This window comes from Barbatula barbatula (genome assembly GCF_947034865.1).
Source record: "Barbatula barbatula genome assembly, chromosome: 16".
Taxonomy (NCBI): Eukaryota; Metazoa; Chordata; class Actinopteri; order Cypriniformes; family Nemacheilidae; genus Barbatula; species Barbatula barbatula.
In genome coordinates this window covers 6,551,733-6,578,402 of record NC_136779.1, presented here as the reverse complement: position 1 = coordinate 6,578,402, position 26,670 = coordinate 6,551,733, and the positions used below count along the sequence as shown (strand labels likewise).

The following is a 26,670-nucleotide window of genomic DNA, read 5'->3' as shown; positions in this document are numbered from 1 at the left end:
AGAGAAAAGGAGGATAAAAAGAGTGATAAAAAAGGAGGATGGAGAAAGAGAAAAAGACCCAGCAGATGATGGCGGCAGGCTGCCAAGGGTGTCACGTGACACACCTAATGTTTGCATAATAAAAATGCGATACATAAACAAATCATTAGGCCCCCCAACGGTCGTTTAAATGCAATTTCTTAATGAACATAATAGCCACAACTAATAATGAAAGAAAATAAAAAACATCTAAACGGGTCCCAACTTATCGTCAGCGCTCAATTATTTCCTTGTCAAGTTGTTATGATTTAATGAGCCCCAGTGGGACTGACGGCTGTCAGTCAGCGCTGACTTTTTGACACCATTACAACTTCAAATAGAACCGCAGCCACGCTGCTTTTCCACCAGCCACACACTGCTGAGAGGATCTGACAGGCCCGAGTGGAGAGAAAGAGAGCTCACACGCACACACACACGCATACAGAGACCGAGCCAGCAAAACACACACACCAACACACATCCAAGTCATTACACACACAGCACACTGATGTCTCCTATACACGCGCACGCGCGAGGAAAACAAGGACGAAGGGAATTCATCGTTCCTCCGCATTGCATTCGTACACGCGTTGTTTCTCTCCCCCGTTTGATGCGAAACCCAATCACAGAGGTCATTATCTGATGAGGTTTGTTAAACTGGCGGGATTCTGCTCTCCCTCGTGCTTCCCCAACTTAATGATAACTCTCAATAGGTTGGCCCCACACGGGACACGCAGAGGCGCGATATTTTGTTGGCCATTAATTTGGTGCTTTGAAGCAGTAGCTGTGAAGCAGAGGCAGAGAAACCCCCCCACCAGGCTGCTTCCAAAATAAGACAATCCGCCCAGCCTGAAACAGAATATCAAATGCCTTCTGCCTGTCTGTCTGACGGTAAGTCTGTCCGCCAGGCACCTCGACCGTCGGGAGGAGTGTGTGTGCACGCGTCACGTGAGGCTCTGTTACCAAATCTACAGGGCTGCCTACGTAAGCAGCATGTTAAGTAATGGCAGGAACGCTCCTCACGGGAACTCAAAATGTGGGTAGACAGCAAAAAGGAGCATTGACTGTATTTGTTACAGAATAGGCAATCCCATAATACATTGCGTTGAGCTCTGAAAACAAATGCTACACGGTATGTAAAAACAGGCTCAAGTCCCAAAATTATGAGATGACAAGAATCAAAGTTTCATTTCTACTTTTGGCTTCACTATAATTTCAATTTTTGACATGGTGAGTCAATATGTAGAATGATTTTATGACAGACAGGGTCACGTATAATAAAGATAAATCAACACAAAAAATTATGGATTGTTTTTAACCCATTAAATGAAAATAAATTACCTCAGTGACTGGATTCGTCCATATTTGTTTTTAGAGTGAACCACAATTCACCCAATAACAAAAATGTTGGCTAAAATAGTTTAAGCTAACAAAAATTTGCCCTTTGGTTTGAATTATACTATGTTGGGTTGTTTCAACCAACAGTGATAGGTCAAACGTGGACATTTTCTAGGCTCACCGACGGTTGGATTTGTCCATATTTTACCCAAACACTGAAAATTGAAGAGAATTAAATATACTGTAGATACACACATACACGCAGACATCCACTCAAACTGATATAACATTGTGGCGAACAGGGCGGGACGAGAGCCGCGAGGGAACGGGGCGAGACCGGTTCACGCACAGCTGACGCTTGTTATCACTGGCGTCACCGGCCTCGCGCCGTTCCCTCACAGCTCTCGCCACAAATATACAAACAGAAAAAATATTATCAGCAGACAGTCCTCTTTACCAAAGTCTTCTACGCTAATACCCAAAGAGCAGGTGAAAGCCTGGAGCGAACTCTCCATTTCGCATATTTCCATACTGATGCGTGCCTAGTTGGTCCCCCTATAGGAATAATGAAGCACATTTGCATTGTTACAGTAAAGACAAATTATATATTTTTAATGTCATACACCAACGGCTAAACTTAAAATCAATTGAAAGAAAGCATACAGAAGAACACGGTACAATAAAGCATCTGAGACAAATAAATACAGAAAACATTTCTTATTAGTAGATAACTACACACACTATCATGCTGTCAGATCTGATTAGTAAAGGTAAAAGTGGACACGGGTGATACCTTGTTCAAAGCGGTCGTGCTGGTTTAACTAAACACATGCGAGGTCTTTGCTGACCTTAGAGGAACAGCGTGAGAAGCTACTAATCCTGGATGAAGGGGGACTGAGATACGGGCGTGTGACCTTTGGGCTGTGTGATTCTACTCCATGTGCTTAGCGGTACTGCGCCGGGGGCTTTGCCTTGTGTACGTCACGCACACATCTGATGGATGGGATTTTACATTAGCGTTCAGCCTCCAACAAATGAAAACAAAACATTAAAACAGCAGGTTATGACATGAATTGATGTTCTTGATCTTGTTCTTCATCCATCTGACATTGTCATCTTCCATCACGCTCCTGTGGTCCACACATCCACGCAGGGCTGTTCTAGGGGTCCGGGTCACGTGGAGATCCCACAAAGGGTTTTAAAAGTAATAGGTATAAATATGAGGCCGTGGTCCGCTCCGCTCCGCTCGGAGAGAGAGCAGAGAGGAGAGGCCCCCTGTCACTACCCACCAGGAATGATTCATGTGAACAATTTGTCCTAATTACTCCAGCCCAACGCTTTTGTCACTATTAATCTTACACACCCTCTCGTACACACTTGCACACGCTCGCATGGGGCCAGTCAGTGGAGATCAGTGCCCTCGCAAATTGAAATAGAGGGCCAATACGATGGTGAGGAGGATGATGGCGCCCAGGATGAAGACCAGGATACGATTCTGAATGATCCTGTGGGTAAGAGAAAGAGATTTCATGTTAAGGACAGTAAATAACTTATTATTTTTACATATCGAAATGAATAACACACTTGTTTCTCATGCACAACATGATAAAACCGAGTTCAGTTTTACTTCAATCAGATTTAAAACGTGCACCGTCATGCACAACATGTCGCAACGTGTGACAACTTCGCCTCTTTACGCCACGATCTGTCTGCAGACACGCTTAGGGCGTTTCTTTTTCTAAATAAAGTAGAAAGCGTGGCTGGTGGCGTTCTTCCAGCTAATAAATTTCACATATTTACTGCTGGAATTCTCCATCAACCCACTTTTCATATTATCACGTGACCAAACCACAAAAAGAAAAATCACAAGGAAACTTGCTGCATAGCCACAAAACATGTCGGAAAATTCACGGATTATAGAAAACACAAAACGCATGCCGTTCAACAAAGTTCCACACATCCACCACACCTTCTTTTTCGTTTATTTATTGGCTAATTTTATATTGTAATATCGAGTCTCATATTCTCAACTCCGTAACGCAAGTCCTAGATTCACTCCAAAACACAAGCAAACTAACTCAAGCTAAAGTATCTGTGTGTACGAGTGCGGTGAGGGTGAAAGAGAGTCTTGCTGGGTTGAGACCCCGGGATGATCTCTCCGGAGGGCTTGTGCCCTCTACGTCATTCCTGATAAATGATGGAATTATCTCATGTGCTGACATGTGGAGGGAGCAGGACCACTGTCCACTCCTATAAGCAGGAGATGAATAACTCCCACCCGTCCATTCATCACCACTGCAGCAGAGCAGCACTGAACTGCCCTGTCCAACACACACACCTATTATGGATGTAAAGAAAGCAAAGCATTACAAAATACACATCATTGCTGCTGCGCTGCCTTTATGCCGCAACAAACAGGCGCATACATGCACAAACTACAGCATCCAATCCACTCCAAACCAAACTTGAGAGTGTGCAGAGTATCCATGTATATTGTAAATGTTTGGTTTAAGATAAACCATCAAAGTGATTTTTGGATCACAAAAAGGCTTCATCCGATAAGGCTCGCTCTGATTGGACACCCGGCTGGGCATCATTCATAATTGGGAGTGCATGCTTGGCAGATGACATTAATCAGCGTGTTTGCAAGGCCAGATCTCCCACATGTCTCTTTAAGTAACATTCATTATTTACACTGGCTACACACACACACATTCATAAACAAACTGTTGAAATAGACAGTTTGTGATCTTTAGAGATGTGCTGGTGCCCAAAGGGACAGGAAACAGCCGTGGGAGAGGGACGAATCGGAATTCTTGGGTCTTTATAAAGAGTTTATGTTACAGGATTGTTTGACAGGAACTCACTATCAAGATCATATTACTGTGTCAAGATAATGTGACCTTTATGGATATTCATCTTCCTGTTAGCCATCAATATTAAGATGATTAAGCGGACTGGCAAGGATGCTTTGTGATTATTATGAATAGCTCAGATTCTAAATTCTGATTGCATGAGCCACATTCAGATACGCACATCTATGCAAACGCTGTTCTGCACATGAACTAAAAATAATTATATTTCGAACTGATAAATCAGCCTTTTCTAAACTGACCATCCGTCGTTCTGCAGATTTCTGACTGATGTCCAAGCATGAGATGTCGAAGATGTGTGTGTGTTACTGTGAGTGGTTTGGGGGCCAGGCTGAGCTGTAAGCAGTAATGTAGATTAATCTGCCTTTGGTGAGGTTGTACTGACAGGCCCTTGAGGGTGGGTGGAGAGGCCCCGGGCATCTCTATATCCAGGCACAGAGGGAGGGTGAGAGAGTGGCCCTTCACTTTAAATGCTCTGCCCATCAACACCAGCTCTGTCACAGACGTCTTCAAAAAAGTGCATAATATCTTCACACAGGCTGGTTAAAATTTGAGGAACATATTTGGGGAACCAATTCATCCCGTTTTGTAGGTAAGCACAAATGCTCATTGATGGAGGGGAACTGTTTTTCCCTAAAAAACCTTCCTCTCCTGTGCCAGATCCTAAAAATAACCTCAAAGAGTAATAATGTCCATCCACAAACAGAAAGTCCAACTCCTGTTTGCTGGATATTTCTAGGTTTGATATTTAAACTCCTTTTATTTAAGACCGACTAGGAAAATGGTGTATGGTGGGTTTTTGATTGTAATCCTAACTAACTGCCTTAGAAAGGTCAATGGAAAGGGGTCATATTGGCGACCTGTTTCATCACTTTATATGGTGTACAATAGGTATGAAACACTTTTTTATCTAATCTATGGCTCTTCCACCTACCAATTATAATAAACGGAGCACAGAAAAAGAAAGTGGGAGAGCAGAAAAATGGCTGGTTGTCTGATAGAGGTTCTGTCCCATGCTGGACCATGTCCAGACAGACCAGAGCAGGACCCATCAACCCGCATCCATCCTCTCCGTCAAACACATGACAGGACTGGATGAGACCTGTTCATGTTGTCACAGTTCACTTCTCAAGGTAAACGCCACCTCTGCTTCATTCTTTAACGTGTTCTTTTCTTCCCTCTCTTTCTTTTAGCTGTGTTACACTGCACACAGGCAGAGAAACATGTGAGTCCAGGCCCTGCCAAAATAACTCCTTCCAAAACCAGCAGACAAAATAAAACTGAGTCAATTGGGTTAAAAACATAAGTCTAACCTCAAAAGCTTACGAATGCCAAAGAACGGAAGACCGTGAGTGTGTGTGAGAAAAGAGAGAGTTCAAGCTAGGAAAAGCCCATTTATCAGTGGAGGTGGTAGAGCAGACCATAGACAGATGAAAATAATGAGGAGTTTTCTGTCAGGAAAGATTTACAAAATCGTATCCGCGTTATTAAAATTTAAAACCTTTTTCCTTTTCTTTCCCGGATTTTTTCCTCTCCTACACTCAGTTCCCCTTATTAGTAGCACTAATGAGGGCAGTGGTACACCTCTACGCTGGGGTGTGTGAGGGAGGCTTATTCTGCTCTAACACCCCCCCCCCCCCAGGAACCACACACACAAACATCCCCCCAACCTTTCACACACACCCATGTACCCACCTTACAACAACACACACGAATACACATTCATAAAAACTCCTACACATTCACAACACACACACACACACAAGGGCATAAAAACGTAAACAAATGCATTATTCTAACACACAAATATACACATTTGTTTCGATACAAATGAATCCTCAGCATCCACCTTTTGTTCAACACACAAAAACATCAAGCCTCCAGACTGTGAGACCTGACCTTATTTTCAACTTCATAATATCATTCCATATTTTCAATTTTTTATTATTTCTTACATACTTATTTTTCAACTAATAAAATAGGAATGGCAGTCTGAGGCAGCCTGTATGTTTCCTTTTTTAAGCAGGTACTGTACTGCACAGAGAGAGAGAGGGAGAAAAAGAGAAGAAAGGCTTGAGTAAAAGTGGGAGGACAGTCTAAAGGATCAATGTGTTCACTTATAGTCTGACTGATGGACATGATGCTGTGTGTGTGTACGAATGTGGATCTGATCCTGTGTTTGAGTGTGTGATCAGACATTAACAAAGATAAATGTTTTAGCAGGGCTTCTCGGCTTCCTTACAGTACTGTACGTGTCAAAGCGGCCTTTAAACCACCTTACCTGTCAATAGCTCAAAGCTTCAGATGTAATGAAGACGGGCAGTAGTGTTCTTTGTAGTCACTCTCAAAGTGACGTAGATAGCAGCATTAGCAGAGAAGCTAACAACTAATGGAGCTATGAGCTAAAAGTGAAGGTAGGATAATGGGCTTGTGGTCTACAGCACTGTTTTCCTCAGGTTTGTCTATAAACAGTACTTGTTTTGGTCATCTACTATTTTGGTTTAATCTTGTTTGGTCAACTCACATATTCTAGGGTGTGTTATTGGAAAATGTGTAAAATTGTTATATCAAGCAATGTAAAAAGTTTTTAAAAAATGCACCCAAGCTGTCACTTGAACGGAAGCCTTTGAAAAGGTCCTAATATGGACATTTATGTACAGATATATATCAATATGGTACCATTGTGTACCTTTACAGTTCTAATGTGCACTCTTTGGCAGCAATACTGTATGTACCTGTGAGGTAAAAATATGTACTCTTTAAGTGCAATTGCGAACCAACTGCGGGCCGATTCACATTTCGCGTCTTAAAACGCAAGCCGTGCCGCTTTCTCTAGTCAAATGATCCACTCTGAAAAGTTAAACTTTTTCCATCTCGATGCGGCATTGAAGCGGCTAGAAAAATGTCACTTCCTACATTTAAAATGTCTACATTTAAAATAACGAACTTGCACACGCAAAAGACGCAAAATGTGAATCGGTTGTGAGTACATTTTTCTCAATTGAGAAATGTTTCACCTCATTTTTTCTGACAGTGAAGAATGGGTAGGTATGTGCAAACTGTTGATCGGTTGATCGTCTGTAAAATTAAAAGATGTCTCGGCAGAAAATTTCATTCGTTTTATCAGTGTAATATTATATCTTCTGTCACCCTGCTTTCCATACATCCATCATTAAAAACCTATACTGAATAACCAAAAGTCCTTTTTGTGCTTGATGACATCACACAAACCCGCACATCGAGTACAGTATAATGTGCTGGGTGTGCATGAGCAAAAGGGACTTTGCAAGACTTTTATGACTTAATTAAACACACACATACACAGGAGAATGCCAGGGGTCAAAATTGGCTTTAATTGCATGTAATTGACTCAAAAAAGTCCCCGGCACTGTGTAATTCCCAAAAGAGAAACAGTACTTTGCCCTCCAGAGCATTCTGAAACACACACACACCCATACACACCGTGGCTGTTTTAACAGGGCTAAAGTGGGTTTTATTAGTGTGATTATGGGGTGGCAGAGCTTATTCTCTAACTCTGGGGCTGTTCAACTCGGTGAGAAGTGACCGTCCCATCACACATACACACACACGCTCATGAAGACTCTACTAGACTCTCAGTGAACTGTAGATAGCACAGATGAAATCTTTACTTTTTCTACATTACGGCTCATAATGATTTCCCTCTTTCTGTCTATCATCGGAATGACACGCCGCCTGCGCAACTCACTTAGGGATAACTGCTTCTTAACACGGATCAACAAACTAAGACGTGTGTAAAAGGTTATAAAGGGAATTGCAGAGGAGATAGTACCGACACGTGGCCATGAATATTGTACACATACAGACAGGCTGAGACCGACAAATCACACGGCCCGTTCAGCCGGTAGCACTAACTGTAAAAGACAAACGAGCTCTTGCACATTTGGAGCAGCCTGTGTGTGTCGGGAAACCGTCTTTATGAGCTACACACGAACACTTCTACGCCACACACTTATGTATTTTTAATGGCCCAGCTAACAATCCGACTAGAATCCTAGACTGGGATTTTAGACCCCTACAGGAGGAAAGAGGGAGGGAGGGAAGGAAAGAAAGAGCGAGAGATGGAAAGGAAAAAGAAACAGACAATAAGGAGTCTGGCATAGGCAGTTTTTTTTGTTGAGAAGTCTATTGCTTTATACAGTCGTTGGAAGAACTGGTAGATCAGATATGTTATGTAAAGGAACAGTGATTGTGTTTGTTTTTATGTGCCATTTATGTGAGGGTTTCAGATATATATCCTAATAATAATAAAATAATACTTTTAATTTATTAAAAAGTCACAGCACATTTGTAGAAAAAACACATCAAACTCTAAATACAGTGTAATAAAAATGTATTTCCTGGTTTTATGTGCAATTGTTGCAAACAGACTGAGGCCGGTCAGGGAGTGTGTCATCCAGGGCAGAGATTGGGAAAAAATAAGCTTGGGAAAAGGAAAATGAGATATGTTGGCACCACTTCCTGGGATTTGTTTTGACTGCATGAGATTCTAACAGCTGTGTCCTGCTGTCGTTAAGAAGTGATGCTCATTCACCGCTCAAATGTTTTTTTTGCTTCATTAATAAAATAAGATAGACATACTTGCCCAGAATTTAAAAAATGACAGTCGTCCCTTAAAGGAATTTACACAAAAATGAAAACCATTTACTCACTCACGTAATTCACAAACACAAAAGAAGATATTTTGAAGAGCGTTGTTACATAAAACCAAACCTGCCTCCATTGACCTTCACTGTATGAACACAAAACCACGGAGACATTTCTCAAACTATCTTCTTTAGCAATCCACAGAAAAAAAATCATATACAGGTTATGATTGACATAAGAGCCTTTCCCTTTTCGCCTTCTCTCACTGTGTTGATGTCATAAAAAGTTAGAGGATTATTGTGTACCTCTGAAAGAGGGCATTGTCAGTGCCTCACCGCAGCCAATAAGAACGAGGTAAATATTATGTCTGAGTCCGTGTCATGGGTAAATGTGCCGAGGCAGCAGTCAGCATACCACTACTAATCCTGATTTCCCAGCACTCAACTCTGGAAACGTCAGAGCAACAGAAACTGTTGCTTGGCTGCCACATCTACTGTATAATGCCTTCTGCCAGAACAGTAAGGTGTGCCTGTTTGAAATAACAGAGAATTAGAGGCTGAGACAGATAAATAGGCATTGCGTAAAGCTGGTAGCCTTCTCTATTGGTATTAGGATCTAACCTTGCAGTGAACTCAACAAAGATCACGGCACGGTTGAGGTGTAATACACAAAACCACAAGCAAACAAGGTTTTAACAGGCTGTAGACTTTATCTGTACTAGGAGGCATATGACCACTTCTTGCTGCTGAATTCTTGAAACTCTTGATATACAGATGCATTACAACGCTGGATATCTGAACTATTCCTAGTTCTAGTTTCACTAACTCATACATTGAAGTGACTTACCGGGGTAATTCAAACCTGTCTTAAGTGCTAAAAGAAACACGAAAGATGCCCAAGTAAGTCACCATCCCGGACCTCCTGAGATCCTGAGTTTGACCCACCAGGTCGAGCAGGATATTGAGACTCTTGCACCGTAAAACAATCCCTCAGCAGTGCTTCAGGTTGACCGAGAACACAACGGCATTTATAAAAGCGAGATAAATTACATTCACACAATTTGGGCGCGCTGCTAAGATTTCCGACACAAAAAGTGGCAGCATTCCTCGAGGGAAGCAGCTGGGGATTATATTACGAAGCTTGTTGAAAGGGCGTAACACTAGCCATGGAACCGTGGGCCTCCAAAACTATGATGCACATAAATTTTTATTGTTTGTTCAGTATTGAAATCTCATTAGAACTCATAAATCAGACGTCTGGGTTGCACGGTGACTTTCACGGACGGGGAGGAGAAATGTAAAAGGAGAAAGAAATGTTGATGTTTGGACACCGTGTGCTGGGCGGATCTGACCCGAGGCCACGTTTTGTAACATCCCAGCGTTGTGTTTCTTTAATACAATCTGGTTATCAGATTCATTTCTAGAAAAGGTATACGGTGCTGCACACCCCTCCCTTTCATGTCTCATAAAATTCGAGAGACATCCTATTTCCTTATAAAAACAAGCAACTTTACATAACATCATGCTGACGTGTTTGGTTTAGCAAGATGCCAAAATAAAAGTCTCCAGGACACGTGACCCTACAAATCATTGAGGTAGTATAAGCAGCATGTATGTTTTATTTTTCTTATATTTATCAATGAACTCAAGTTCGGTTGAGTTTAAAATCTGTATGGAACCTAGAGAATGTAATCTATGGCTAGATAAAGAACTCCTGAGACGCGAGTACAAAGCAAACTCAAGCATGTAAAACTCACTCTCGTGTCTTGGCTTTGATCCTAAATCGCTGCTGATTTGATACGGAGCATCGGTTTCAACCAGCGATCACCTGACAAACACCTGCGGAGTAGATCTTAAAGGGACAGTTCACCCAATAATAATAATACATATTATGAAATCACTACCTCTTGCCCTAATAACTTCTTCAAAGTGTAAATAGCTTTAAAGTTTTCAAATGCCAGTCCTATGGAATCCTAAAATGTGTGTAATATTTTGTGCAATACATTTCAAAACTATACAATCTAACAAAAAATATTTATACTATTTACATTATTTACTATCTATACTTTCTATGTACTTAACTATTGAATTAGAGTTCACGAGTCGTATTGTGAACATATGGAGCTGGAAAATGTTTACCTTCTTCAGAGACCAGCGTAAACATTCTGCTTCACCTTATGTGTAAAGAAATTCGGAACAACATGTGTGTGTTAAAAAATGGCAGAATATTTAGGTGAGCTGGCCCTTTAATAAGAATTCTGTACCATGTAAAAGACCTAAGAAGCATACACTTCATACTGTACATGTGTCCAAAGATGCAGTTAAACTTGAAAGGAAATTGATAGATTAAAAAAAGATGGGAATGGGTGAGAAGCAGGTTAGGCTTTTGAGTGGGAGCCTCTTAAAACAGGATAAAAGCTTTCAGAAAACCGCACTTAATAAGCTCGATGCTCCGGCTGTCCTTGCCACGCTGTGTCAGAGGAGTTATGGAGAAATGCATCTTCCTACCCAGAAAATAAGTAACAAAACAAAAACAAACCTCATGACACACCATGCAGGGCAGCCGAAGTGACGACACAAGCGTAGTTAATGAACAAGCTGTTGAAAACGAGAAAGGTGAAGTAGAAGAGCGGAGGACTGTGATGGACCTTCCCAGAACCTTCTCATTCAAACAAACACAAACTTCAGCCTTGAAGCTGTTGTTGTGTTTCCACCTCCATCCTGAGGCGATTCTCACTGGATGTGAATAAGGTTGCACAAATGGAGAGATTGGGGAAAACATTCTACAAGAGAAACGAAGCCCTTGACTTAAGGTTTGATTGACAAATACCCCAAAACACTCGAAAGACATGAAGGAATACTTGCTTTGTGTTTGGAGAGAGAATATTTCATCAGTTAATTTATTTTTTATGAAAAGGATAAAAAATATCTATGATTAAACCATATTTTTTAAGTTTCGAAAACAGTTGAAACATGACCTACATACATAAAAACTGAAATCTGTTTAATAAAAAAGCCCCCAGTGATGAAGAACCACCCAATCCGTCCACTTCTTTAGCAAGCAGATCATTTCAACAGCAGCTCACGACGCACAGAATCACTCTTGCACGATCCTGTAGCAGATCTTGAAATACCACCATCCCGTCCGACATCCTTCCACTTGACACTACAACGGGGGCTTTAGTCACTTTAAATAATCCATGCCATTCCATTAAAATTGCAGGCCCTTCTCTTCCTCTTACAAAACGAGTAGAAGAATCTCACGCCAAGACTGGCACTGCATACTGGAGAAAGCCAGAGCGAGAGGAGTTGAAAAAGAGCCCGGGGACAGACGGAGGTAAGACAGGGTTGTGAGTGACACTAATACACTGCTGATGACTCTCCCCTGCAGTACTGATTGAAGAGCAGGCCACTGGTTTGGTGCAATAACAGCGCTATTGACTTGTTGCACTGGTTCTATTTGGTTATTGCCCTGGAGGCTCCGATCAATAGACTCTGCACTAAATCTGACTAATCAAGCCCTGCAGCCTCCAAGGGTCAGGCTAAGAAAACTCCAAAAAATCTATGCCGCGAAAGAGGAAGAGAGGTAGGGAGAGAGAGGGATGGGAGAGAAGACACAGGAGAGGTTGAGAGAGACCTCTAAGCTCACTGACAGCTGTGTGAATTAATTGACGTGGATTGCTGCTCTGCTATAAAACTCCTGAGCGGTAGAGAGAGACAGAGAGATAGGTGGGCGGCGTGCGCGCTGAGCTGTCAAAGTGCACGCCGTCTTCCAGTTCCTGTGACCCCATAGGTTACAGGTCACGGGTGCCCGTGCTGCCAGGGGATGGCGTCGAAAAGGAAATCCATATTTGTGAAAAAATTTAATGCTCAAGTCTTCAAAGGGGGTCGTATTTTATGCACACAAAAGAGTTTTAACATTCACACAGAAAGAAAAAACAAACCCCTTTTTGGTGTTTTTGCGGTCGGCCCTCCGCCTGTCTGCGTGCAATTTTCTTCCTGTTTAAAGCAGGTCCGCTCTGTGATAGAATGGCTCTCTCTCCATAAACATACAGGCAGAATATCATACACGGACTGTGGGACACTATGGAAAATTTATAAGGGAATGAAAATCAATAATTTATACCAAAGTCAAGCACTAGGGTTTTTTCCCTTCACTGCCGGTGCCGACTGCGAGAGACAGTGTGTGTGTCTCCATATAGTGAGGGGAAGAAAATACGAGGTGCAGGAGATCTGAATCTCAATGCTTCAGAGTTTGGGAGAGGGAGTGAGTGGAAGGCTGTGACAGACAGCCCCCTCTTTCAGCACCTTCTCTCTGAAACAAACACTAACTTCAGCCGTGTTTGTGCAGTTGTTGTTTTTCTTCCATCCTCTCTCTTTTTTCTGTTGTTTTCCCTGTGCCCTGCTGTCCAAGATCTTTTAGCTTACACAGGCCCTTTCCTCTCTTGCCTCTCAGACAGACTGAAGAACAAACACACACACGCACGCCCAAAACAAACAAAAACATATATCATCTCCTAGCAGTGTGTCATATGCACCCTGATAACACATGCAAGAGACAGACTACTGTTTAGTACTTTGAGTCTGCGACGGCTAGTTATGGATCATATGAAAAAGCAGTAAAACAAAACAGTAGTTTAGGAAATATTAGGATTTGATATTAGGCTGCTTATAGAGGAACAGCACTACCCAAAACAAGAAATCCAGCATGCAGCACTACTCAAAATCCAGCATGCTGATAATTGCGATGCTGAAGGCAAACCATAGCACGTGCACACGTAACTGCAAGGTCACCAGTCTTTTCTCCAGGACTAAGCTGAACGTCCTATATTGTAATTATTGCTTGGCAGGTGTGGGCTCTGTGGATTCTCTGTTCTGCTGGCTTAAAGAATACTGTTTAGATGCATTACTTCTCGTGCCCTGTGATCAAACACACCCCCAGCTCGCAGGTCACACTGGGGCTAAGCAATGGCTGCTAACAATGCAGCATTTAAAGCATCACACATATGCAAAGAGCCTTTTACACATGGGAGAGAGCGGCGGAGCTTGAGCAAGAGTTACAGAGAGAGAGAGAGAGAGAGAGAGAGAGAGAGAGAGAGAGAGAGGGAGAGTGAGAGAGAGAGAGAGAGAGAGAGAGAGAGAGAGAGAGAGAGAGAGAGAGAGAGAGAGAGAGAGAGAGAGAGAGAGAGAGAGAGAGAGAGAGAGATAGAGAGAGATAGAGAGAGATAGAGAGCGATAGAGAGAGAGAGAGAGATAGAGAGATAGAGAGAGAGTGCGAGAGAGCGAGAGAGAGAGAGAGAGAGAGAGAGAGAGAGAGAGAAAGTGCGAGAGAGAGCGAGAGAGAAAGTGCGAGAGAGAGAGAGAGAGAGAGAGAGCTTGGAGGTCAGATGTGATTGGCTGATTTTGCAAATACAGCACAGCCCTAATATCTGTGGTATCTCTATAGTTCTACATTTATTACATATTTTTAAAGTATGTATTTCTTCAGTCAAATTGACAGTATTTTGTTACTTAAATGTTTTTTTATTTGTATTTTTATATTTTTAAGACTATACATATTTTTTTATATTTTAGTAAAATTATAATTTTATTCTGTTTAAGTCTATTTTAGTGTAACGTTAACTTCAGCTATAATTTTATGTTTTGTTATTCAATATTAATATGACAGTTTTCTGGGTAATTATCTCATAATATATACAGTATGTAAAACCTGAATACTGCATCATATAATGTTTTTAATAATATATTTCTTTAATATTGTAATAAAAATATTGTATATTTATAATTTCATACGGATTAAGTGTACTTTTAGTATAGGTGCACTTTATCTAGTAATATGAAGAGTATATAATACCCGAATATGCGCCCTTATTTCTTATAAAAAATATATTTCTTATATATTTCATACAAATATGTTATTTGTATCTTATAGCTATAATTTTATCTTTTATTATTTCATATTAATATTACAGTTTCCAGGGTGATTATCTCATTGTATATATATATATATATATATATATATATATATATATATATATGTGTCTATAAAACATGTATCACATGATTACATTTCTTTACAATACATTTCTTTAATATTTTAATACAAATATTTTATATTTATCATTTTATTCAGTTCAAGTGTACATTTAGTATAGGCACATTTATAATACCCGAAAACTGCCCATTATATATATTTTCTATAAATTTGTATCGTTTTAAAGTATTCTTTTATATTTTTATACAATTATTTAAAAAAATGATAATTGCATTCACTGTAAATGTACTTTTAGTATATGTAACAGAATGTTTTATCTCATGACAAATACAGCGCATAATATCCAAATACTGCCCATTCATTTAAAGCGTCATCAAACTCCACATGTGGTCAAGTTCATCCGTGACCCCTCAGCCCGGTACAAACTATCGCTATTTGTTCACAAGCAGCCAAAGAATTCCAAACCCACAGGGCTCAGTCAGCGCTGCCCCTCTAACACACACGTAAAACTGCCTGAATAACCAACAGGTACAAATACCACCTCCACGCTCTCAGACAGACTCACAGATGCTCTATTTAGTGCAAGAGAAGAAAACGCAGCGAAAATGGGGTATGCAGACTGGCTAAGAGGGGTTTCTTTGCCTCTCCACGGCTTGGTTAACCAACTGACCTGCAGTCAAAGGAGCCTTTGTGAGCACGCTCTGGCGGTCGGCCAATCAGATCCTCGAGCTTGTCTGTCTCCAGGCGGGAAATGGTGCTCCTGGTATGCGATGAACGGCAGAATACACAGACAGACAGGCCGGTTGCCGGCAGGCCCTCTCTCTCTTGTCTAAAATGCCCAACCTCACTTCACCGAGGGGAAAATTACCTGTCTGGCCCCCAGCCAGAGGACCTGCCTGCCCCAGCACCACTTATTTATTTAATAGTGTACCTCTGCCCCTGCCTTCATGCCCTGACGCCCACTGTCTGCTATCTCTAACACACATACACTGCTCGGGATTCTTGAATAAGCTTTTAATAGTCCAAAGAGCTTCCAAAAGCAAGGTGTGAAAATCACCTGGCAGCCTGACCCTACAGTTCAGAGGTCGCCCGCTGTATTTCCAACACAGGCCACTGATCATGAGAAAAGAATCACAGAAAACACAGAAAAAGTGGAGAATTTATAGAGAGTAAAAAAAGACACATCTACACCGGCAGTGTTGAATCAAGTTGAAGGAGGTCACACTAACAGGAATGGTTCAAAGAACATGACACATGTCAACATCACTTAAAGGGATAGTTCACCCAAAACTCTTGCCATTTCAAACCTGTATGACTTTCTTTCTTCCGCAGAACACAAAGAATATATTTTTAAGAAGGTTGGTTAGCGAACAGTGGTGGCACCCATTGTATTCACTACTTGCACAAGATGGCGGCGGTGAGCTTTTGAGACACGTTTTTAGATAAAACGAAGTAATATATAAACGATATGAAAGATCCTCTTTACTTTGTTGAGCGCTTGGTTAAGCGAAAACAACTCGATAGTGTTATACGACCGGAAATTAGTCTGCGGACTCTGGTGTCGCAAAAGCTCACCGGCGCCATCTTGCGCAACTAGCCCATTGTATGGACACAAAACCAATGCGTATACATAACATATTAACATGATCTTATATTAATTAACACAATAAAACATCACCAGAATCCGAACGTTTTCTTTGCAAGGCATGAAAACATCAGTACATACGATAATCTGTCCGGACAATACAGTACTTGCCTCAACCGGCCAAAAATGTCTTTTACACTGTGCCTAGGCCCTGCCCTTTTCTCCTTTGTATTATCTCTACTCTTTTCTTCCTGTATTTGTAGATCACTCTCTCTCTTTCTGTGGCCATCTTGTTTCTCACAGTTATCAGTTGTCAGCTTTCTTGCTTGACATTTATGAGCGTGCGCCTGCCCCTAAGCAATGGTATTTAAACTCTGGCATACACACCCACACATTCATGCACAGCTACAAACATACACATGATCCAAACTCTTGGGTTGCACTTCTACATGCTAAATATAGTGAAGCTGATTAAAATTATCATTGTCATGCTATACAGCAACCAACAGTATGGCTGTGAAAGTAAGAATGTCGTAGGTAAATCTCATTTATTTCCTATGAAAATATATATTTTGAGCAATATGTGACCCAGTCTAAATAAGGCCAGATACGGGGTACCAAAGTTGGTTTTTAACCATAACTTTCACTATGATTTTAATCTTTGACATATGACATGACAAAATATGGAGATAAGAGGTTTCAGAAGGACAGCAGCGATATTTTTGGACACTATAAGTAGTGCTTACTTAAAACTTGTCTACAGTAGACGCAGAGTGGCACGATGCAACACTATAAGCATAAACTCGCTTAATTTTGATGATAAGATTGTGTGCAATATTGTGTACGATTTTTTCAAATGTATTATTAGCAATACTTTGTGCTCTGTATTATTGCTTCTGAATCAATTACATTATAAACAATACTTTCTCTTGTCTTGAAACATAAAGGCTACAACTTAGGAAAAATACATGCAAAGTTAGTCCGGAGAGATTTCCTTTCCATGATCAGACCTGAAGCCAGTCAAACTTTAGATAAATCAAGAGGCGGTGACACACCTGAGACACATTCCTGTCTCCCAAAATCACCCTCATCTTCATCTGAGTTAGAAGTTTGATGGAAGGGCAGGCTGCCAACATATAGAGCCATTTAAAGAAAAAAATCAAAGTACACTTACACACAGAGTTAAAGCTGCATATGTGGCAGACGGCTGGTTTAGTTAAGGACTGTAGTTAAATGACCACTGAGGAGATCATGGCTCGGTGAGAAAAAGCAGAGCAAAGGCCAAGTCTTGCTATTTCAGCTTTTGGCCACATTGCACATTTAATAAGAGAGAATGTTATGTTTTGGGAAATCTAATTTGAGGCTCTTGTTTGTTTTCCTGGCTTTATTTTGAAAAAGCAGGCGGCAACTCTTTTTATGCCTCCCGCTCTCGAGACGAGACTGTCTGTCGTGGGTTTCTAACAGAACATCTTTTAAAAAAGCAAAGTAGACGGAAAGTACTGAAAATCACTGAGTTTTCAATAAAATAGCACTTTCTGAGCCCCACATTAAATTAGGGAGGTAATTAATTGCGAGGTTATTTTCCATGTCAGCGAAGCATATGTATACATACGGTCACATTCAGAGTTTCCACGAAAATATTAGCAGCCATCCTCTGCCTAATTGAGACGTATTCCCTTTGGGGAGGAAGAGGAGGTCGCTGGGCGTTAATTAATCCTGGTTTTTAAAAGTAAATGACATTCATTAGCAAGGACCGAAGCCAAATAAGATTATTTACACAGCAATAATCGAGACTGTTCTGCAACTGTGTCTTTAATGTTACGGAAATACCTCCGCGAAGAGGCCGAGATAAATCACCCCCCTTTTTCTGCCTTCACTTCCACAACAATTAAAAGCGAGCAAACAGATGGAGACGTGGCCGTGTGAGCGCGCTCAGAGATGCCCTTCATCCTCTCCTCATCTGCCTGTGCCGCGAAACGCACATACTAAAGACCAACAGCACACACTCAAGTTTTCAAGATGGTTTGACCAAATCACAGTCCTTATAAACGTAAGAGATGTTTGTAATAAATAACTCAACAGCGCACGGCCAAAGTCTACACAAATTAAACGCGCAAATCCAATGAGATGCTAAACATTCATCCTTTTCTTGGAAAAAAAAACATGTATTCCCCGGAACAAAACATTGCCATAACGACAAGCCTTTGATTGACCTCTTGCTCTTTCTTACACACAAATAGACGTCGCCCACACACAGACGGTTAACAATGAATTTGTTAAGACTGCCTGAGCTTCTGCAAGAAACGGGGAATTAAATAACAGTGCATTTATTGTGCATCGGCCATCTACTAACAATGGTGCCGGCCACCTAATCAAGACACAGGATCCTTTACTGAGAATTCTGTAAAGAAAAAATAAACAAATGGTTGACGGTACGACAGTTTGCGTCCAATCCGAGAAGCATGTGTTACAATTTTCCACTTTCAATTGTTTTCTTTTTTAACACAAATTACCCTTGGAAACTAAATCAATTCTTATACCAACTTTCTGTTACTTATGAAAGAGATGTTTGTTAACGTGCACTGTCTTGAATGTGTGAAAACCAGAGATACACATTATAAACCTCATTACATTTGCTCATGAATATTAAATAGCTCACCCTAATGTGCACTTAAAAGGATATTTAACCTAAAAATGTAAATGATTTCATTCATCTTTACTCATTCTCTTGTTAATTCAAACTTGTATGACTTAGTTTTTCTTTGAGAAAACAAAAGATAATATTCTAATAAAGTTGGAACAAAACAACATCGGTCCTTATTGACTTCCATTGTAAACACAAAACCACTGACACATTTCTCAAAATATCTTCTTTTGTGTTCGACAGATGAAAGACTTGGTTTTGACCAACATAAGACAAAATAATGACTTGGGCAAACTATTCCTTAAAAAACTGAAAAGCGTTGGTTTTGTGTCCATACAACAAAAGTCGTTTTGGTTACCAACATTTTTCAAAATAACTTCTTTTGTGCTATACAGAAGAAAGAAAGTCACGCAATGAAATGACAAGAGGGTGGGTAAATGATGACAGAACCATTCCTTGGTTCTGAACCATCCCTTTAATAGTTCTTGAAAGGTGCCAGTGATAAAAGTTCATTGAAAACCGTATTTTTCTTGCACAATGGACAAAACAATCTCTGAAAAAACGACTCTTTCCCCAAATTATAATGGTTGCTTTGCCCTTGATAGAGCATGACGTAGACTTCTCACCATCTGCATGTATGATCACTGTCCTGGGTTATTCTCAACTCCTATAGAAAGCTTGTTTCCGGGCTACGATCAAACAATGCCCTGACAAGCTTTTCAGGAGAGAGTGAAAGAGACAGATCATCCGCTCTCTCTTTCTCTGTCAGCCGGGGAGAGTCAGCTCTGACCGTGCCAGAGGTAGTTTCAAAGACGCGGCCGCCTCATGTCAGGCCGCCACAAAGAGAGATAAAACGGAAGCCGAGGTGCGCTTCGTTTAGGTCCATTAATTAAGCTTTTATGTACAAACCCTCTGCCGGGAACAGATACAGAAGTGAACCTGAAGACGCTATTTTGCTTCCCTTCTGTGAATTAAGGGGTTATAGATTACCTGAATGTGGCTGAGCTGGGCATTGTGGAACCGATGCCAACAGCGTTCGTCACATTCATGAATTCTGTCTATCATCTACAGTCTTTCTTCTGGTCCTCTAACTTCCTTTCTGGTTGCTGGTAATTCAAGTTGATCCCTCACACTGCTTGTAAAGAGCAGTTTAGATCTGAGAGGAGAAGAGGAATGAGACAAATAACAAGAATAACGGCATAAGTAAGCATTAATGCCATACTGTCAACTGAATAATAGATCTCTGCTTCTATACACGGGATGCAGGTATGACCTTGTCTGACATAGATAGACGTAAAGAAAAAAAAAGAATAAAAAGTCCAATGCATGTAAGCTGGATGTGTAACCCTGATCCCTAAACTGCAGTAGGTCACAAGCTCAAGAAAACCGAGACGACGGCCATTGTTTCACCTGCCACTGATCTTTATCCTTCTAAGTACAATGATTAAGGTATGAAACCTGTGGGAATGTGACACAAGGATGTGCAGACAAACTGGAACAAGCGTCTGGGCCCAATTCACCCCCTGGGGTGGGGCTGCGAGACGGGGAGAGCTCGCCATTTTGCAAGCAGCGATCAGGGATCGTGTGACGGCTGCCGATGACACCCACCGCTTCGACTCCAGCCCTGAGCCTCTGGTATCTCCTCCCATAGATCCGCTTACACGGCCCACACAAAAGAACGACACAAAGCCCAATCCAAGCTCAGGTGAGAGAAAACTCAGGTCATTGAGTTACTTGTATTGAATACACCCTCTCCGGGCTGGTGTGCGTTTACACTTTTTCAAGCATTAAGACTACAGACTCGATGACAGAGCAATAGATGAGCAGCAGGCAGATATCTACTTGGATATCTTACATGATGTACAATAGGGATGGTTTTGAGTGACAGCGATGATGCTGATGACATCACGTCACGTTTACTATGTTGTTTACTAGCGTGAGGACCGCACAAGATAGCAGGATTCTGTTGAGTCAAAAGCCCCCTGCGTTAATAAAAATGGGTGTGCACAATACTCCACATCTTCGCTTCGCATCGATCCACTTATCTGTCAGATCAAAGGCGCTCTGCACCGACGTACATTTAACCTTACTAGGTCCTCCCGCATCACGTCTAAATATTAATGATAATAAAGTCTCACACCCTTCCTGTGTCAGCCAATTACACAATGTATTGATCCACTACTCTCTTGGCCAATTAAAACGCAGCCGTCGTAATGCGTTTAGGCACTTCAAAGGAAAGCGCCATTGATTTGTTTCTGGATCTTAGTGTTTACCGTTAGCAAAGGGGAAAACGGGAAAAACATTTTATGCTGCAGGTTGGAGAGGAAGTACTCAGACCCAGATGCAGGAACTTGTTGCGGTTCGGCTCAATATACAGTTACTCTTTCCTGCTGGTTTAAAGAGCACCCAACCCTGACCAACAACACATCAAACGCCATGAGAGAGATGAGGCTGGAAAATCTGAGTACTCAACATAATACGGGCTACAGGACTTTCTAAAGGCTAAATTCAAGATTTCAAATAAAACTTGCGTAAAGAAATATCTTTGCTGTGATGTATAAAAGGGTCTATTACATCGGTTTACTCGGCATAAAAAAGGTTTAAGATGGTTTGCTGGTCTTAGCTGGTTTAAGATGGTCTCTCAGCCAGGTCAGGATGAGCTGTTGGATTGATTTAAAATTATTTTTAACTAGTCAGTCGAAAGTTAAGGATCACTTACTAAATTTGTTTTCACCTATTATAATAAAAGCCAAGACATCAAAACTACGGAACAACACAAACTGTTATATTTCGGCATTTGTAATTGCTTTTTTATTCTGTCCAAGTTATCAGTGCTAAACTTTATAACCCTTGTGTGGTGTTTGGGTCTGTGGGACCTGTTTTCATTGTTTACTTATGTCCTCAAGATGTTTTGTACACTTTTAACATAAAAAAGTGTTTCAACATTGGTAAATGGCTAATTTAAATGCCACAAATGATGTGATAAAGTAAACATGTAAAGCATCAACATTTATGACTTTCAAAAAATGTTTTACATACATTTTGAAAAATGATTTCAACTTGTAGTATTAATATAATATATTATATTATAATATTTTTTTTCCATACAAATCTATATTATTATTTGTTTTACTTAGAATGCAATATAAATAAATATAATTAATTGTGGTCTATTCAAAACAAATGTTAAACATTTAAGCATAAGCTTTTTTCAGGGTTTTTAAGATTTTGAGAAACATACAATTTTATTATGTATTGTATTATATTTATCAATATAAATCTATATTATTATGTTTTTTTTAGTATGTAATATAATTTTATTTTCGTCTGCAAAACAAATGTAAAACATAAAAAAAAAAAAAAATTCGGGGTTTTTAACATTATAAGAAAATTACTGTATTATTAAACATTATCAGAATATGTCTTATATATAAATATATATAAATATTTGTTTTATTTAATATATAAATATCATTTTATTTTTGTCTACCAATCAAATGTTAAACATTAAGCATACGTCTTTTGGGGTTTTTAGATTACTAGAACCATTTCAGTAAAGTGACCTTCAACTTTCAACCAGTAGACCAGCTTAGACCCGAGTGCTTTCAAGATGATTTCAACCTTTGAAACAAACAAAAAAGCACAAAATTACGTCTATACGTGTAACATGGCCATCAAACTTCCCCCACCCAGTCTGGCTCTTTAAACTCCAATCGGCACCAGCAGTCAACTGGAACAAGCAGAAGGCACATTCATTACGGCCCGTGGCCTCATGTAAACACTAATAGCACTTACTGCCAACAAAAATGCTCTGCTTGGGATCACGTCAACAGTAAAGCGGGAGGTGATGCTGGAAATCCACAGTGTAAACTTTCTGTGGTGTTGAGACCGTAATGGAGAAGAACCGAGTGGGCATTAAACCAAGGAAACAAATCAGACGACAAGTACAAGAAGTGTCAGAAAAGCCGTTGAAAGTTATTGATCGTAGATTAAATGCTGAAAGACTTTATAAGCATAAAGGTTAAACTCCATATGGGTTGTGTCATACATCACTTTGGAAAAATGCTGTAAATGTAATAGATCATTAAAACCCATTCTCAACGAGGTTGAGACAGAAAATACATTGACTCACTTTTGTCAAAAATACAAAAGGGAAACAGAAGCGTCCTGTAAATCAGAGCCAATACTCGCACGATGCACACAAGAAAACAAAACAAAAGCGTGTGTCTCTGTCCATTATGTGCTGGTCTGGAAGACTCTCTTGCTGTTGTGGGTTTGCAGTGGATCGGTACTCACTGCTATCTTTGTACTGGTCTGTGAGGAAGTGTCAATACAAAGACCCTGTTGAGAAGACCACAATACAACGCAGCCCGCCGCTGTAGCCCTGGTCCGGGCACGGCTAGAGCGAGCCCATTCAATTCAGGAGAGACCCTGGCCTTAGACAGATAAACCTCACAAAGAAAACACAACTAAACAAAACAACTGAAGACACAACAACGAGAAAGAAGAGCAACTCAAGAACCAAGCAATAGGAACCTTAATAGTCCTGTTGTGATATACCAATGCAGAAAAAACAGAAGGTCAACATTCCATGGAGTAAATAAATGAAGGCTACAAGTGGGTAAAGAGGCTCTGATTGGTGCCGGTATAAGGGGTCAACACTCTCTATCTGAACGACAGTGAGGTGGGCAGAGTGAAGAAGGGTGGACGGTGCATGTTAACACTCCATCCATCGATCGATTGCTGACAAAAGACAAAGCATGCTGCTCTCACTGCTTGTGAGTCCAAGGCTGGGGTATCTAGTGTGGAAACAACCAGAAACACACAGAAAAATGTTCCACTCAAAGACAAAAAACTGTTTTACATTTATCATGTGATGCAGTTAAAGTGATAGGTCTCCCAAAAATGAAAATGTATCATTTACTCGCACTTTTGTCATTTCAAACCTGAATGACTTTCGTTCTACTGCAGAACACAAAATAATATATTATAAAATAAGTTCGGTAACCGAACAATGGCGATACCCATTCACTTCTGTTGTATATACACAAAACCAATGCAAGTCGATGGGTAGAGCAGAACAGAAGTTTTGGGTGAAATTTCAATTTAAGTGTTAAATACAAAATGCAATAAAGTGCATTTGAACTCATGAAATTGGAAAAAAGGTTTCATCAAAATTCTCTGTGACTCGAACTGATGAGCTAGTTGTTGCCAGCTTTATGCTGTTAGGCAACACAAACATTTAGAAAAAACATACACAGTAGTGTATTATTTGATGGTGACTAACAGAACAATAAAACAGATCAAATCTTTTCATCTTTTCGATTGTGCCATTAGACTGTTAGTTCTCTGAACTTACTCTGTCATTCATGCGCTACCAGAACCTATAATGAAAGATTTGTGAAAGCAAAGCAGTATTTACGATGGTTTATGTGAAGCTCTTGACCACAGAGCAGTTTTTAGACAGGACTTTACGCATCCACATCTTATTAAATAAAGCTTAAGTCCGCCAGCGAGGCTGGCTTAACGTTAAGGCACAGAACCTCTCTGTGTCCAGCAAGCGGCCTGGCAACATAACAAAAATGTTAGAGAAGAGACTCCAGAAAGTGTGTGACCAGAAGGTATGTGCTCATTGCTCAGGTCAGCTGAGGTTTAGGATTTGAACCCGATCAGCAAACACGCTGAGAAAGTGACACGGGTCTGCAAGGCCAAAGCCTAACGTCTTGACAACTTCCTCATAACGTCTTGACAACGTTAGCTGTGGCGCCATCAAACGCTGGCTCCTCCAGAGCGCCGGCGTGCCGACAGGAAGCATCGTCGTAACCAAACAAACAGCAAAATATACAAACGTGCTGACCGGATCAATGGAGAAGGATGAAAGTACTGTGTGAACACGCAGAACTGTCTACTCAAAATGCGCACACACATGCACATAGATGCAATGAGCATTTGAATGAGAGAGCTGTCATAAACTGCAAAGGATATTTAATTACAGAGCTCTTGTGAATGAAGCCCATTTCTTCGGGAATGTGCGAGCGTACGTGTCACTGGCCATGTAATAACGCTAGTCTCAGGATTTAAGAGAGGATGGAACAGAATGTTTGTATTACCTCACCCCCTGTCAACAAATGCCAGAGTGTCCAAGCCACCTCTTACTCAGACTATTACAACTGTTTAACAGGCTAAACCTCCGCCCAATCCGCTCAAATGAGGCCTGTAACTGTTATATTTACTTTTGCACTGTATGTACATGCAAGAAAATATGAGTAATACTAACACAAGCCCAGAAGCGAATAGATCGCTATAAAACAGGATTCTGAGTGTGGCTAAAAGAGGGCGGGACTTGATTTAACTTCAAGATGAAAAGTGGGCGTTTAACACCTGTGTCTCTATATTTTTGTAGTACCTACAAAGTAGATAACTTTAGACCATTGTGCAATAATTATTCATTTAAAAAAACAAAATAAACACATTAAGAAAGTAAAAAGTATCAATCCTTTTTTTGCTCGTTTTACTTTTTGAAAATGTTATTATTTCTGCTATAGGTCTACTTTTGACTTGAATACACAAGTATGTCACAAGTGAAATGTACAATTAATCTTATATTTAATTTGATATATATTTATAAAAATATCACTAAATTATCGCTGTCCTTCTGAAACCTCGTACCTCCAGATTTGCTGTTTTTTAAATGAGAAAAAACACAGACCTTTTTTATTATTACTGTGTTGTTATAGTTGACAAGCACTTTATAATACTTTTTATGGTTTAGATATGAGCAAAACCCAGTAACAAACATAAAGGGTGTCTAATAATAATGATTCACGGCTCAAAATAAAAATCACGAAATATGGAGATACATGGTTTCAGAAAGACAGCAGCGATATAATATTTAATAAGGTCAAAGACATTTTTTTCTACACAATCATCGCTCGGTTTAAAGACAAAAGTTCCAGCAAAAGACTGAGTCTTTTCGTTTTGGGAGTTGGCTCAGCATTGGGAGCGAGGTGTGATCCAGGGAGACAGGTAGCGACAGGGTGCTGTTGACCCTGGAGGTGCAAACAAATGTGGGTGTTGCCGAGGGAGGCTGCCAGCTTCGCTGTCGAAGTGCGGAGAGAAGCAGAGCAGAGGATTGAGGAGTCTGGACTCCAGCTGGCACAGGGCCTGGTGTAGCACCCGGAGCGGCCACCTCTCCAAACCAGAAACACAGCCAAGGGCCAGCAAGCACTGCCAGCTGGGAAGATATCCTACTGGGGAGGATAGTACTCCAAACAAACAAAGCTAAACAGGCCACAGACCTGTCATTAGCCTGAGACTCGGGATCAGTGGGTATTGCACCACACGCCACATAAAGAAAAGCAGAGAAAGTCAATACAGGAGATTTTCGTACACATGCAACCTGGCCATCAATAATTTCAATAAGTTGTAGTTCAGTAGTTCGCGAACTAAATTTAACTACATTCTTAAAAGTGCTTGGTTGTTACCCATGCTGGGTAAATATTGGAGAAATTGTGCGCTTGGTTACAAAATAAACAATAAAAGATTATTCTGGCTCATTTTATTGATGTCTTAACCCAACCATGGGTGGAAAC

The 26,670-nt window shown here is 40.6% G+C and overlaps 1 protein-coding gene across 4 annotated transcripts in view; it reads right to left on the bottom strand.

Annotated features, from left to right (window-relative positions):
• Positions 1-1,936: 1,936 nt before the first annotated feature.
• vti1a (vesicle transport through interaction with t-SNAREs 1A) overlaps positions 1,937-26,670 on the bottom strand; it is a 107,255-nt gene continuing 82,521 nt past the window's right edge. For 2 of the 4 annotated variants that reach the window (XM_079476173.1, XM_079476172.1), the window contains one exon: positions 1,943-2,861. In XM_079476173.1, the coding sequence (XP_079332299.1) occupies positions 2,768-2,861 (94 nt within the window). In that variant the 3' untranslated portion in view covers positions 1,943-2,767. Of the gene's footprint in view, positions 2,862-26,670 lie in introns of all 4 variants that reach the window. The other 2 variants (XM_079476174.1, XM_079476175.1) reach the window with 2 other exon arrangements.